The 16,232-nt window shown below is 35.3% G+C and overlaps 1 protein-coding gene across 3 annotated transcripts in view; it reads right to left on the reverse strand.

The window, feature by feature from the left end:
* Scn2a (sodium voltage-gated channel alpha subunit 2) overlaps nucleotides 1-16,232 on the reverse strand; it is a 141,531-nt gene that overhangs the window by 41,521 nt on the left and 83,778 nt on the right. For 2 of the 3 annotated variants that reach the window (XM_090342720.1, XM_090342719.1), the window contains exons 13-16: nucleotides 13,946-14,078; nucleotides 8,949-9,187; nucleotides 3,880-4,053; nucleotides 1,523-1,879 (exon numbers count right to left, since the gene is read on the reverse strand). In XM_090342720.1, coding sequence (XP_090198846.1) covers nucleotides 1,523-1,879; nucleotides 3,880-4,053; nucleotides 8,949-9,187; nucleotides 13,946-14,078 — 903 coding nt within the window. Of the gene's footprint in view, nucleotides 1-1,522; nucleotides 1,880-3,879; nucleotides 4,054-8,948; nucleotides 9,188-12,394; nucleotides 12,514-13,945; nucleotides 14,079-16,232 lie in introns of those variants that run through there. The other variant, XM_090342721.1, reaches the window with a different exon arrangement.

Below are 16,232 nucleotides of genomic sequence, written 5' to 3' on the forward strand. Positions count from 1 at the left end.
ATATATTTGTATTTGGTTATTTGAAATTGGGTAGGGAAGGAGGGAAAACAAGGTGAGGGATGTGGGGGGGGAGGGAAATGGGGACTAAGACATGAGAAAGGGTATCAATGTATGTGAATTAATGTACCTCCTATCTGGCAAATATAATGTAACCCTTTTTTATTACAATAAAAATTATATGAAAAAAGAGAAACCTTTAATGTAGCTTATGGCCTTTTCTTACTTTAGTCTATGTCTATGTCTATTTCTTCCTATTTTATTTAATCTTTTACATTTCAAGCCTGGGTTGTCATGAATGTTAGGCACGACAATCTCCTGGCCCGGTGTAGTTATTTTTTATGTAGAAATTACAATGAATGTTTCTTGAGTCAAAGTTATTGACTCATACTCTGCTTTCTGGGACCAAATGTCCTGTGTGTTTTTAACAAGCTGATATGATTAGTAATTTCTTAAACTTTAGGGTTCTGGAAAATCCAAATTTGAAATGATTTCAAAGAATACTATTACCAGTATTCATATGCAAAATGAGTGGTAGATTTTAATAACACTGCAATACATCAGCAGAAGAATTGAAAAATAAAAAGCCAGATACATTCTCCTTGGATCTATAAAAAGAGGGTGAGGGGGGTTGGGAGTGTGGCCTAGTGGTAGCGTGCTTGCCTAGTATACACGAAGGTCCTGAGTTTGATTCCTTGGTACAACAAACACAGAAAAAACTGGAAGTGATGCTGTAACTCATATGGTAGTCTGCTAGTTCTAAGAAAGCTCAAGGACAGTGCCAAAGCCCTGAGTTTAAGCCCCATGACTGGCAAGAGAGAGAGAGCGAGCGAGCGAGCGAGAGAGAGAGAGAGAGAGAGAGAGAGAGAGACAGACAGACAGACAGACAGACAGACAGACAGACAGACAGACAGACACAAGATGGAGAAAGACAGAGAGAGAGACAGAGAGACAGAGAGACAGAGAGACAGAGAGAGACAGAGAGAGAGAGAGGGAGAAGGTGGGCACAGGGGCTCAGGCCTGTAATCCTAGCTACTCAGGAGGCTGAGATCTGAGAATCCCAATTCAAAGCCAGACAGGGCATTAAAGTCTGTGAGACTCTTATCTCTAATTAACCACCAGAAAACTGGAACGGTGCTGTGGCTCAAAGTGATAGAGCACTTGCCTTGAGCTGAAGAGATAAGGGACAGCCCCCAGGGCCAGAGTTTAAGTCCCATGACCAACACCAAAACAGTCCCCCCCAAAATAAGAGAGAGAGAGAGACAGATAGACAGACAGAGACAGAGAGACAGACAGGAAGAAAGTGTTTGTGGATCAGGTGTTTTGAGGATTTTTATGTATTACAGTGGCTTGTAGAATATCTAGTACATATAATTATGAATATGAGAAAACTGAAAATAAATTTGGTGTCAAAGTGATTACCCCACAGAAACATATGAAACCTTAAGTGGGATGTGCATTTTATTTGAAAACAATCTCATCCATATTACTTCGGAAAAGGAGGGCAAGTAATTTTTCTACCTACCACGAGGTTTCCAATCACCATGACCATCATGAAGACGGTAAGGCACATGGTTTGGCCAGCCACCTCCATGCAGTCCCACATGGTTTCTATCCACTCTCCACACAGCACGCGGAACACGATGAGGAAGGAGTGGAAGAAGTCGTTCATGTGCCAGCGAGGGAGCTCACAATCATTGGAAATCTTGCAGACACACTCTTTGTAGCTCTTGCCAAAGAGCTGCATGCCAACCACGGCAAAGATGAAGACGATGATGGCCAACACCAGGGTGAGGTTTCCCAGCGCCCCCACGGAGTTGCCAATGATCTTTATTAGCATGTTCAGGGTGGGCCATGATTTGGCCAACTTGAAGACTCTAAGCTGAAACAGAGAGCAAGAAGGTGATAAATGCCCTGTATTTCATCTGAAATTTTATTTACAACAGAAACCTTCAGTGTAACAAAATTCAGTCACAGAGAGGATTATTGATAGGTAAATGTAGCAGATATTTTCAACCATGGGGCATTTTCATTCTTAAATATTCTTTATCTTAAAGGAAATAATCATGTTTCAATATTTACCTTGGCACTTCGACAATAAGATATGACAAAATTTCAAACAAGGACATGACAACTACATTTTTTTTTAAGGAACTGAAATACTTAAGATTAATTGTGGTTAATTAGCAAAGAAGGAGTAGAGGCTCTTTTTACTTAAATTCTAAAGCAAATACATTTATCAATATACTTGATATATCCCACTCTAGTGCATAAATGGAAATAATAACATAAATTACATAAGGCACAAGAAGAAATGGCCTCATTTCGAGTAATCTATTGAGTACAATTCAGCTCTATTATTTGTTTGTATTGCATTAGGCTATATGATTTATTGTATTATAAGGAAAGATTTTGGCCTTGAGTAAAATGTTACATTTTTTTCAACAGTGATGTCTTCAGTGACTTAATTAATCAAGTCATTATGGTTTGCAATGTCACTATGCCTTGTGCTTGAAACTTTCATTGAATTAGCCTATAGAGGCCTCTAAAGTACCATTTGCAGATCACAGGAGCAGTATTTTGTTTCTGATGCTTCAATAAATGTCAAACAGAGAGTAGTGTGTTATTTAGTGGCATTTAAGTGACTCAAAGGAGTGAGTACAAGCATCACAGTGATTAATTTATTTGCAGAGCATAATTTTTTGCAAAAGAACCTGAAACACCAAGAAAGATTACAATGATAGAATGTTCCCTTTTCCCCTAAGTCATATTATTCTATCACTAACGCTTAATTAAAATTTTTAACATCCTTACCCATACACATTATTTCTTACAATCATTTCTAACTTCTGTCTTTACTTCTTACATTTTTCTGGCTTCAAATAGGCATGTAACTATACTTGAGGACTAGGGAGAGGAAAAGTTCCAAGGATGTCAACTCATAATGAACTTTTCAAGAAGCAAAGGAAATTCCAAGCAGAACCCACAACCAAGTGTTGAGATCAATAAGCATTAAGAAATTTCACATATAGGAATCTATTGCAGGTCCTTACATACAGCTTCTATCACTTGAGTATAAATTTACAGCATGCTCAATGTAGTAGCACACTGAAACACCAAGTGTTCAATAGAAATGTGTCAAGTAGTATGAGGTCTCTCAATTTTAAGAGCTATCAAAATTTGTGAAATATATAAATCTGTTGGTCTCCTTTTCTCTGTTTATCTACATATGAAGATGTTTTTCTAAAAATAACAAATGTAATCTAGGCAAATCTTTCAAGAGAATGTATTGGGTAACTTTCTGATCTGATGGAAGTAGCAAATGTTGGGGAGCTATATCTGACTACCCTTGCCTCTTAAACAAATCTTGGCTTCTAAGGAGGTTATGAGTCAACTCAATTCCCAAGATCCAGATAAATAGGGAATTCCATCCTAGGATGGATTTCATTGGAATGAAGTCTTCTATCTGGTCAGACAAATAGTATAGAACTGAATTAACTGTTTTTTTTTTCTATATATGTGGTACCTAGGAATCGAATCCAGGTCTTAGTGCATGCTAGGCAAGCACTCTACCACTATGCCAAACTCCCAGGCCCCTGAGTTAACCGTTTTATTTTTAAGTTGTGATCTGGGTTTATCAGTGACTTCCTTTTCTCCCCACAACACCTGACATTGACTTTCAAAGGACAAAACTGTTGACTGTTCGCTTGAATAAAAATGTATTCATCAAAGCCATCACAAGGAACAGGGTGCAATCCAGTGGTGAAACAATCCAGTTGGTATCAGAAATATTGGTAAATAATAACAAAATTATTTATACAAGGATTATAAGAATATATTAAATTAATTTTAACAATTTATGGATACTTCTAGTTCATTTACCAGCCGGAATGATCGTAGAACTGATAATCCTTCCACATTTGCTAAACCCAGTTCCATTAAGCTAAGGCTCACAATAAAGCCATCAAAAATATTCCAGCCCTCTTGAAAGTAATAATATGGATCCATAGCAATGATCTTGAGGAACATTTCTGCTGTGAAGATTCCAGTGAAGACCTAAGTGAGAAATGGAGTGGTTACGTGATCGAATACTCTTGAAAGAGATAATCTTGGTCAACAAATCTAAATTGCTGGTTTACTGATAGTTTCTTTTATAAATGTTGAGAATATTTTCTTATATATTTTTTATTGTAATTAATAGAAGGGTTACATTATATTCACCAGATAGAAGGTGCATTACTTCACATACTTTGATACCCTTTCTCATGTATTGGTCTCCATTTTCCTCCTCCCATCCCCGCCCCTCCCTTCCCTATCCAACTTCAAATAACCAAATACACATATATACAATATATCAGATAACCACGTAAAATGTAAAAATATGAGATAACCGAGGGACAGCAAAAGAGATGAGAGATAACATAGTACATTAAAAACAACAATCACTCATATGGCTTTCGTTTCTATACCCTGGAGTCCTTTCATTCAGCATCATTCTATATTTCAAATGTTGAGAATTTTTTAAAAATACCTTTTCTACATATGTTGAGATGATCCTAGGGTTTCTCCCTATTATCAAAATATATGGACTTGATAGATTTTTTAATGTGAAAGGATTCTTTTTCAGTTGTTAGATCTTTTTTTTAATACTTGTATTTTATTGTTGGGGTGATATATAGAGGGTTTACAGTTATTTTCATCAGGTAGTGGGTACATTACTTCTTGAATATTGATACCCCTTCCCATGTTTTTCTCCCATTTTCCCTCCCTCCACTTCCTCCCAATCATCATGTTTTCCCCCTTCCCTTCCCTATTTCAAATGAACAAATAAATGTATATACAATATACCAGGTAACAAAATCAGATACAGTAACAATTTGAGATAAATCATAGGAGAGAAAAAAGAAGAAAAAAAGAGAAAAGAAATAACTTCACATGGAACATTAAGAACAACAATCATGAAGATAAAACTCTTGTTTCCATATTCTCGTGTTCATTTTGCTTAGCCTCCTATATGGCCATATGTACATGGCTTTTGACCTATTGTGGTCCTCTGCTGGGAGAATCTTAGATGTATATTAATTATTACAAATGAGGGAAAGCATGGAGCTTATGGAATCCTATTTTTTAAAAAGATGGATGATGGGGGCCGGGAGTTTGGCCTAGTGGTAGAATGCTTGCCTAGCATGCACGAAGACCTGGGTTCAATTCCTCGGTACCCCACATACATAGCAAAAAGCCGGAAGTGGTGCTGAGGCTCATCTGGTAGAGCTCTACCCTTGAGAAAGTCCAAGGATAGAGTTCAGGCCCAGGACTGGCAAAAAAATAAAAAAATAAAAAAAAATAAAAAGATGAATGACATTTCCCCATTCACAAGGATATGGAAAGGTTGTAAAAATCTTATATGAAATAAAATCAAGCCAGGCCCAAAGAAAAGTAGGTTGCGTGGTTTCCCTCATTTGTAATAACCACAATATGTTTTTGATATTCTTAGGAGGGGATCACAACAGCCCAATTGCTAAGTGGACAATACTATATATAATGAAGCATATCCAAATGAACTGCAAAAATTGGAAACAAGAGGTTCTTATTATGCCCTGTCTCCAGTTATTTCTATTTTACTTGGCATTTACCCAACCATCCAGAAACAAGGACATACTAAATCCACCAGCACAATAATGTTCATTGCAGCACTATTCACCATAGCAAAGATATGGAACCAACCTAGATGTCCCTCAGTTGATGAGTGGATCAACAAGTTGTGGTATTTGTACACAATGGAATTCTATGCTGCTGTCAGAAAAATGACATCGCCCCATTTCTTAGGAAATGGAAAGACTTAGAAAAAATCATATTAAGTGAACTGAGCCAGACTCAAAGGAACATAGGCTCAATGGTTTCCCTCATTTGTCATAATCAGTAGAAACCTTGGGCTCTACTAGCAGAGATCTGCAATAGAGCAAAATCTTGATACATAAGGCCATATAGTATGAAGCTAATTGAAAGGACCTCCAGGATATTGAAACAAAAGCCATATAATGAATGATTGTTGTCCTTAATGTACTATGTTATCTCTCATCTCCTTTGCTGTGCCTTGGGTATCTCATATTGTTACAGTATCTCACTTTGTTACCTGATATATTGAATTTATTAGTATTTGGTTATTTGAAATTTGATAGGGAAGGGGGGAAAACCAAGACAGGAGGGGGGTGGGGGGGAGGGTAATGGGTACCAAGACATGTGAAAGGGTATCAATGTATGTGAATTAATGCACCTTCTATCTGGCAAATATCATGTAACCCTTTTATTAATTACAATAAAAAATAATTTTTTGTTTTTTGTATCCTTTGTCTTGTCTATAAGTTTATCTGATCTATAGAAGGGAAAGGAGATCATAGAAACAACAAGACAAAGGGTAAATTAATACAACAATGATGCTCACTAGATACTATGTTGGGAATGAAATTTACAACTTGGGAGGAGAAAAGAGTGAAGGGTAAGGTGGAAAAATGAGGGATGGGTGACAGAAAATAAATGTACTCAGTACCTGATTTATGTAACTTAACCCTCCTGCTCATCACCTCTACAATAATTTTTAAAGATATATTACTTATCTATGTATTTTTGGATTTTAAAAATATTTTGTTTATAATTTTCTACCTCCAAATTTATGACAGACATTATTCTGTATGACAAGATGTTGTTATTTTTAATTAGGAATTAAGTTCACTAAATATGTAAAGGACCTGTATGATGAAAACTTTAAAACCCTGAAAAAGGAAATTAAAGCAGAACTGAGGAAGTGAGAAAACCTCCCATGCTCCTGGATTGGAAGAATTAACATTTTGTAAATGGAAATCCTGTTGAGGGCTAGCTCCCAATTTAATGCAATACTCATCAATACCCCAATGTCATTCTTCAAGGATATAGAGGAAGCAATCCAAAAATTTATATGGAATAATAAAAGACTCTGTATAGCAAAAACAACCCTTAGCAGAAAAAAACAACACCAGAGTAATATCAATACCAAACTTTAGACTCTATTACAGAGCTATAGTAACCAAAACAGCTTGGTACTGACACAAGAACAGGCCTGAGGACCAATGAAATAGAACTGAAGACCCAGAAACCAAACTACAGACCTATGGCCCTCATCTTTGATAAGGGAGCCAAAAAAAATAGGATGGAAGAAAGCCTCTTTACCAAATGGTACTAGCAGAATTGGTTAAGCACTAGCAGAAAACTAAAGTTGGATCCCTGCAATAGGATTAATTCCAAATGGATTGAAGACCTTGAGGTAAAAACAGATACCCTGGAAACTTTACAAGAAGGAATAGGAGATACTCGAGGACTCCTTGGCATGGGTTGCAACCTTCTTAATAAAGACCCCCTTTCTTATTTAAGCTCCCATGAGTTGTAATTACAGCTTTAAACAGTCTTTCAAATAGTTTTTATAGCCTGTCAAAACTTTCAGAGTTTCTGGAAGACCTTATCAATTTCTCATAGGATCAGTTTTTGAAGTAATAAAACACAGTCACTGTATCTACCACAGGGTTCATGTGTTCTTGAAGAGGGATTTAATATTGGCCATCTAGTCCAGTAGATTCAAAATAAGTGGTGGATGCATACTAACTTTATCATCTAATTCAGGTAAGAACTATCTGAAACATAATTAAAAACATATGGCAGTTAAGAATAGAATGTATATTATATTTAAGAATATATTATTTATGACTATAATCTAGAAAATTATATTTATAATAAGAATATATTATTTATGATCATTATAAATCCTTTTCTATGTTCTCATGTATCATATTGTGATGTGATATGAACTTAAGCATACCAACTGGCTATTATTTATTTGTATTTATATGTACACATACATATATAGTCTGTCTGTCTGTCTCTCTCTCTTTATATATCTATATCTATATCTAGATACAGATCTATATCTAGATATAGATTTATAAAGACACGCATATGGTTATTGATTTGAGAAAAGACCTTGCTGACCTCAAGTCCCTAATCCTTCTATTTCAGTCTTCTAAGTGCTGGCAGTACAGGAGTGTGCTACCATGCTGACTAGTATTATATACTTTTATCTCCTGATTTTATTCATTTGGTTTCTTTATACATGATCATTTTACTTTCATTTCTATCATAGGGTTTCTATTTTTAGCCATATTGAAATGTCTGAACTTAAAGATCTTGCACTTGCTAAGCAGTTCTCTACCACTTTTTGTTGTTGTTGTTTTAGATGTCTTTCAAATAGAATCTTATGGGTTTTGTTTTTGCTTTTTTTTTTTCCAGGCTAGCCTTCAAGTGCAATCCAGCTACCTACATCTATATAACTGCCAAAAGGCTAGCTTGTTTTTTGGGATAGTTCTGGATAACTTTTTTCCTGTGCTGGCCTTGAACTGCAATGCTTTTGTCTCTGCCTTTCCAGTACCTTGAATTACAGGCATGTACTTTCATGTTTGGCCTGTATAAAATGTTAGTATAAATTTCCAAGTAAAAATACATGCAAAATTGTGATTTATAAATTTCTACAATTTTAGAATAAATGAAAATCATAATCCTTCACAGCAGTTTCTCTTCCTAAAGGATCCCTTTTCAGGTATTTGTAAATATTGCATGAATAATACCACAGTTAACCTATTTTACAATTTACATGTCCTATAGGAAGATATCTTGAATTCCTTTGGGATATGTCTGAGTTTGTTATCACAGATCCATAATCACCTTTGTAAGAAATAAGAATGTGTAATGTAATTCTATATCAAATGAATATCAGCATCACCGTGCTCTGCTTAAGGATGGCAGGATTTATTATTTAAAATGATTCTAAAGTGTTGTTCTTATCGTGAGCAAGGACAATTAGTGGGTGCTTTTTCTGAGGGTGTCATGTAACTGAACAAAGGCCATTGTGAGTTTGCAGTGAATCTTACCAGATTTCCAACAGACAGCACATTGCTGAACTGCTCCGTCATTGGGTAGTGCTCCATGGCCATGAAGAGAGTATTCAAGACAATGCAGATAGTGATGGCCAGGTCCACAAATGGATCCATCACAACCAGGTTGACGATATGCTTCACTTTTAACCATGGTTTACAGCAATCCCAGATCAAGCACATGTTAGCAAACTTGTACCAGCATGGTGGACATTTCTGTCTGGATTCTTCAAGTTCTGGAACAAAAATGTTAGAACACTTATGAAAACTGATTACTTTTTTAATTATAGTAGAGCTTGGTTTAAAAATATTTTCTTTGAAAAAATATAAAATTGTGCAAAAACATTATTGGATACTATGATGGGAGAGTCAGAGAAAACTACAAGTTTGCTGTCCCATAAAGTGTAGGCACAGGAAAGCTAGTCCTCTTTATAGTTTCTGAGACTCTTTCTGTAATGTGAAACTTGTGGATCATTGTCAACCAGGTCAACAGAAATACTAGGATTTGAGTTCATTCACATCTTCTGTGTTCAGAAAGAGCAAGAAGTGAATGTTTTGTTAGCAGCTACTTCTCAGAAGAGCATTTAAGCATCTTAATCACTAACGTTGAATCCCAGGGTTGGTTTTTTTTTGAATTAGGAATTTCCAAATGTAAAAATTTTGAAACAAAAGACATATAACGAATGATTGTTGTCCTTAATGTACTATGTTGTCTCTCATCTCCTTTGTTGTCCCTTGGGTATCTCATATTGTTACAGTATCTCACTTTGTTATCTGATATATTGAATTTATTTGTATTTGGTTATTTGAAATTTGATAGGGAAGGGGGGAAAACCAAGATGGGTGGGGGGGGGGTGGGGGGAGGGAAATGGGTACCAAGACATGTGAAAGGGTATCAATGTATGTGAATTAATGCACCTTCTATCCGGCAAATATCATGTAACCCTTTTACTAATTACAATAAAAAAATTTTGTAGTATCAGTCTCAGTTTCAAGGTCTTATGTTAATGTTAACTTTTACTTTATATTTGCATATTAATCTTAAGAAGGTGTCCATTCTTAAATATCTCAATTTAATAGGAAGACACAAAGTAAGAGGAAATGTCTAGCCCTAGAAACTTATGTCATTATTATTAGCATAAATCAACATTTCACAAAATAAGGTTCATATGCTACCAATAAAATATGAAATGACTAGATAGAATATACATGTAATTGGCACATTTATAGGGTATACATTTATCATTATGCACTGAAATACATACTTCTTGTGTGAAACCCACTGCATGGAAATTCATGTAAAAAGATTTAAAATTGTTTCACAAACCATTTTAACGAAACAATCAAGAAGATAGTTACCCATAGATCTTTCAAAACACAAGTGTTTGCTCAATATTGCAAAAAACTTGTGGAGAATTAGGTGGTATAAAAATATCTGCAACTTTCCTCTTTCTTTTTTTTTCTTTTTCTTTTTCCTGTGATATTCCTAGAGCTTGGGCACTGTTTCTGAATTTTTACTTCCTCAATGCTAGCACATTACCACTTTAGCCATAGTCATACTTCCAGAGTTGTCGTGATTAATTGGAGATAAGCATCACATAGATTTCTCTGCCTGGGTTAGCTTTGAGCCGTAGTCCTCAGATCTCAGCCACCCAAGTAGCTGGGATTACAGGTGTGTGAGCCACCTGTGCCTGGCTACAATCCTCTTTTGTGAAGATGATCTCTTAAGACAATCGTGAGTGGGAAAGAAGTATAATTTGTTGTTTTCTGCCCATATTATTGCTACAACTTGTTACCTGCTCTGCTAAGCACAGGGTTATCACTCCTTAACAGAGAAATAGATGGAAGATTTTCTCTCTTTTCACCCATTTTATAATCAAGTCTGCTCATTTAAGTCAGGTTACTGTTGTGATAAGTTGAACATCTGTCCCTCAATTCCTGACATAGTTCATGAAAAATTGAACTTCGTCAGTAGAAGAAGTATGTGAAATAGGGACTCATGATCACTGATTTTTGGTCACCAATAAACATTCACCACCAATTTTGCTATAAATCATATCATTTCTCTCAATCAAATTGATTTGCTGTTCATCCATTAGTTTGATTCTATTAGAAGTATATTGTTCAATGATCTCCTTGGATCATGGAATTCTTCAAGTGAACAACTTATTTCCATTTTAAAAAATATGTGAGTTGTAAATCATGGAAAAACAAACAATTATTACATAGTAGGTACTTTATGAATGCTTTATTATTCCCACATAATCGCATATCTACCTCAAAGATACAAAGGAAATAATATCATCTGTAGTTAGCAATTAAAGAGAAGCTGCAAAATCTCACTTGGCCTATATACTGCGGAGTCCATACTAGCTGTGAATTAGGAGATAAAGAAAAGCCAAAGGTATAAGCACTGAAAGAAAATCACAGGAAATTTAAAGGGGAAGATCAGCAGGCAGTGTTCATCTCAACACTAGGAAAAATTGGAACAAAGTTGTTTCAAGTTACAAAATAAAATCATTCAATTATTTGATTACAAAATAAAAAGAAAGAAAACCTTGCACTTTGGAGCAAAGCAAAGCATGGAATAGAGAACTGCAGTTACCTCTGCTCTTTTCCTGTGTAGATTCCCCACACTGAGAATTATGCACTGCTAAATTTATAGCTTTGCCAGGCTCACCTTGATTTCTCCAGTGCTTTTAACTAACACCACCACCCACCATCTTTCACAAAGATGAAAGTGTTTCTTTATGATTTTGCATTAAAAATTGAAAGAAGCAGACAATCCATGTTTTCTTATCCACGACTGCTTCATTAAGCTCCAGACTATTTATTTCTTTGAACAAGGAAGAGTTGGCTATAGTTAAAAGGAAGACAAATAAAAGTTTACAGCTGGATCAACAAGCTGGGTTCACAAAAAGGGAAGATGAACTAAAGAACAAAGAAGAAAGAATTGTTCATATAAACAGGTAATAAAAAACAAGAAATCTCGCCACCAACATCAGGAATAGAAAAGAACTGTATCAAAGTCAATATACAGGTATGCATTAAATATTGCTGCCAACCAACTTACTGTTCAAATGGTTTAGCACAATTTTTATTCTATGTAACTAAAGAAAAGCAAAATGAAACATAATCAAATAGTCTTTCACAGAAACATAGAGCCATTGTCTCTCATATAAGATCTACAGATATTAAAAACAAAACACTATCAGTCTATTGTCTCCTAAATAATCCACTCTCCTGGAATACCCTTTGTATCCTAAGTCTATGAATGTGTTTCCATAGAGGAAGAGATGTGTGTATTCATTTTGAATTCCATATCTTAATTCATGGGAAAGTCCAACCTTGCGATGGCTTGATATTTTAAAAAGTAATTTCTTATGTGAGCTCAAACTTTATGTTATCAGAAGTGCAAAGTATGACTGTTGATTTAGACTTACCCTGTCTCCTTCTCTACTTCCTGCTTGGGGGAGCAAACATGCTGCTGACATCGGTAGCAGAACCACTGGCAGCTTCCTCTCAGTGGTTTTGCTATGGCAAGGAGCAGAAGACCAGAGAATCTTCAAAAGATTTAACCTGGAGGGATAGGGAGGAGCAAGCTACTGGCAGCTGGGGGTGAAGAAGGAGTGCAAGCTAATGCAGGTGAGGTTGGAGAAGAACGTACTCGAGTTTAATATTTCATTGAAATCAGTGAAAAGATTTCTGACACTGTAGTAGGACATTATGGAAATTGGGTTTTATAACATTGTCTAGTCTGTGATCTATAGAGTACATGTCTTTTTTTCTGGCTACGAGTTTTATGCTTTTGGGCACTGATATTAATATCATGGGAGCTTTATATTTAGACTGGAAAAAATGATTCTAAGAATCTACCCAATCTCAAGATAAATGACTTCAAGAAAGGCATGCATACTCTTACTCTCTTTGTACATTTGGTCTTAATTCTCTTACCTTTTTCTTCTCCCCTTGCCCTGTATGTGTCTCTCTCTGTTGGCCCTCTCACACACATATATACACTTTCACACATAGGAAGTAGTACAAGGTAGAGTTGTTAGAAGATGGAGAGATAGAGCACATTTTACATGAAAGTAAGATGAGAAAATAGGTCAAAATAGAAGAGATAGGCAAAAGGCCAGAAAAGAATACATTTTACATGAAAGTGATTTCCAAGTAGTTGATGTCGACAACTGTTTGCATTCACTTGTGGCAGGGAGAGGCAAAACATGTGAATTAAAAATAGCACAAGAGAATAATTAACAATGATGAAATATATCTGCTGTCTTCTGCATGTCAAATACATACATTCTTTATACAGAATGCCTTATTACTTCCTTATAGCAACTTTATGCCTAAGCCTCATTATCTGCATTTTACTGGTAAGGAAACAAAAGTTCAAATAATAAATGAGCACATGCAACATGTGGCAGAACCAGAAAATGATCACAGTGTAAGCTGTCCCCAAACTTTTTGTTTTTATATGGTGAAATCCAGACTTTTGAGCACTACGTGAGCTACTCAGACAAAATCTACAAAAAGGAAACAGATGTATCATAATGCTCTGATCCAAAAGAGAGAAAAGTAGGTCTACAAAATTCTGAACACTTGGTTTCAATTTTGAACACTTGGTTAAAGCAATGGATTTATGAAGTACTTCTTCAGCAGTAAATACAAGTCAAATGGAATAATGTCATTATGATAAAACTCATTTTATACACTTTTTTCACTATCATGCACACAAATTTCAAAAGATTAGAACTTAATCAATAAAAGAATTCCAAGTGTATCTTGAATTTTCACCAGCTTCTTAGAAGCTAAATATATAAGAGACAGTGTAATCTATGTTGCACACATGATGTTTGCTTTTATTTAGTAAAAAGTAATCAAGATATAGTAATAAATTGGAATGTATTTTTTTTCAGAAATCATGAAAGCGGTTTTCAATCATTGCCAAATTACCAGTAAATAGACATTGCATGAGAGTTTTGACATACCTTCCATGGTGTTTGTCAAAATGCTGGCTATACTCATTGCTCGTTGCCTTGATGTAGGGTCTTCCAGCAAATCCATGGAAACATGGTAAGAACTGGATCGTCTCTTTCTTAATTCAGTCTCAGTAGTTGTACCCTAAAAATTAGAAATTCAGACAACAAAATGCCATTATTATTCATGACAATAAAACCCAAAAGATTTCTGTGGAAGGTGCTGCATGACTAAAGGTTAATTATGTGTTATCAGATGTAAGCATCTCATCAGAATGCTGCTGTAATCATTCTTGTTTTAGTGTCTTCTTGGGTTTGCAACTGTGGGCTATCTTACTTTCCCATCCCCTACCTCCCTTCCCCAGCTGGAGCTTTGGGCTGGAGGAAGCATGCTACTGTTAAATAGGTATGTGTTTTAGTATTGTAGTCAACCTAATAGCCTCAGGTGGATTATACTGCTTGTAAAAAAATGGACAATGGCTGGGAGATATTAACATAACTACATAGACATAAATGATGGGATATATTCTCTATAGACATAATCTATGACATACAAACCCTCATCTTAATTTTAATTATGTTGTAAAATCTATGTGTCAGTGATTGCATATAGAGATTCCCTTCTTGACTACTTGTTTGTAAAAGATGACATTTGAAATATGATGTAAAAATCAGTGTTAATAAAATCTTTCAAAAAAATGTATTCCTGGTTCAGTTGTTTGCTTTTTGCAGACAAACACTCATGGAAATACATATCTGAAAAAGTATTTAGTTTACCCATATAATTCAGTAATAGTTCTCCTTAACTACATATCAGATATATAATACTTTGTTTGTTAGACACAGATAAGAATTTTCAGCATCCCCAATGACAAAACTCAAATTAAATAACTATATGTGTTATATTTAAAACAAATTTCTATCCATGAATAGGCCATTCTTGTCACTGAAACTTGAAGACAACACCAATTCAGGGGATTTGACATGAAACAGATATATCATAGTTGATACTTTCCTACTTTACAATCAGCACCAGGATTTTAAGTTGGGTAGGGATTTATGACTACATTTGGATTTCAATCAAGAAATTAATTGCCACAGGTCAAAGGGCAAAATTTGTCTTTTGAAGGAAAGTGTGAGTCCATAATACATATGAAGTTATTCTTAGTTCCAATAGTATTTGAAATATTTGTAAAAACACAGTTTGAGTGCTTTTGATCCATCCTGACCATCACAATAACATGATGTGAGAAATTTACCTTGCTTTCATTGTTTTCTGACTCACATCTGTCTAATATGGGAATATTTGTTTCCAATCATAGGGCTTGAATTCAGGGCCTGGGCACTGTTCTTGAGCTTTATCAAAGCTAGTGTTTTACCACTTGAGCCACAGCTCCATTTCTGGCTTTCTCTGTGTATGTGATACTTGCTTCAGGCATGCTGGGCAAGCACTCTACCACTAGGCCACGCTCCCAGCCCAATATGGGAATATTTTAAGCCAATCTTTCTCCACTCCATTGAAATCATTATAATTAATGTTGATAAACACCCATACATGAAATCCTAAAATTAACTGTGAGGTAAAGAAGGCATTAAAAATTAATTTGGAAATGACATCGACCCATTTGTTAGGAAATGGAAAGACTTAGAAAAAATCATATTAAGTGAAGTAAGCCAGACTCAAAGGAACTTAGGCTCAATGGTTTCCCTCATTTGTCATAATCAGTAGAAACCTTGGGCTCTACTAGCAGAGATTTGCAATAGAGCAAAACCTAGATACATAAGGCCATATAGTATGACGCTAAATGAAAGGACCTCTAGGATATAGAAACAAAAGCCATATAATGAGTGATTGTTGTCCTTAAGGTACTATGTTATCTCTCATCTCTTTTGCTGTCCCTTGGTTATCTCATATTGTTACAGTATCTCACTTTGTTATCTGATATATAGGATATATTTGTATTTGGTTATTTGAAATTGGATAGGGAAGGGGGAAAACCAAGATAGAGGTGTGGGGGGACCAAGACATGTGAAAGGGTATCAATGTATGTGAATTAATGCACCTTCTATCTGGCAAATATCATGTAACCCTTCTATTAATTACAATAAAAATATAAAAAATTAATTTGGAGAGAAATAACTCTTTGTAAAATGAAACAAGGAGAGACTTGCAGAATTTTAAATATTTTATCTTGCAGAGAGGCAATACATTAAGAAAAAAATAAAAGGATCATATAAAGACAGAAAAGATGAGCTTTATGTGATCCTGGTGTGTGTGTGTGTGTGTGTGTGTGTGTGT

This window comes from Megascapheus bottae, chromosome 12 (assembly GCF_031878675.1).
Source record: "Megascapheus bottae isolate mThoBot1 chromosome 12, mThoBot2.hap1, whole genome shotgun sequence".
In the NCBI taxonomy this organism is placed as follows: domain Eukaryota; kingdom Metazoa; phylum Chordata; class Mammalia; order Rodentia; family Geomyidae; genus Megascapheus; species Megascapheus bottae.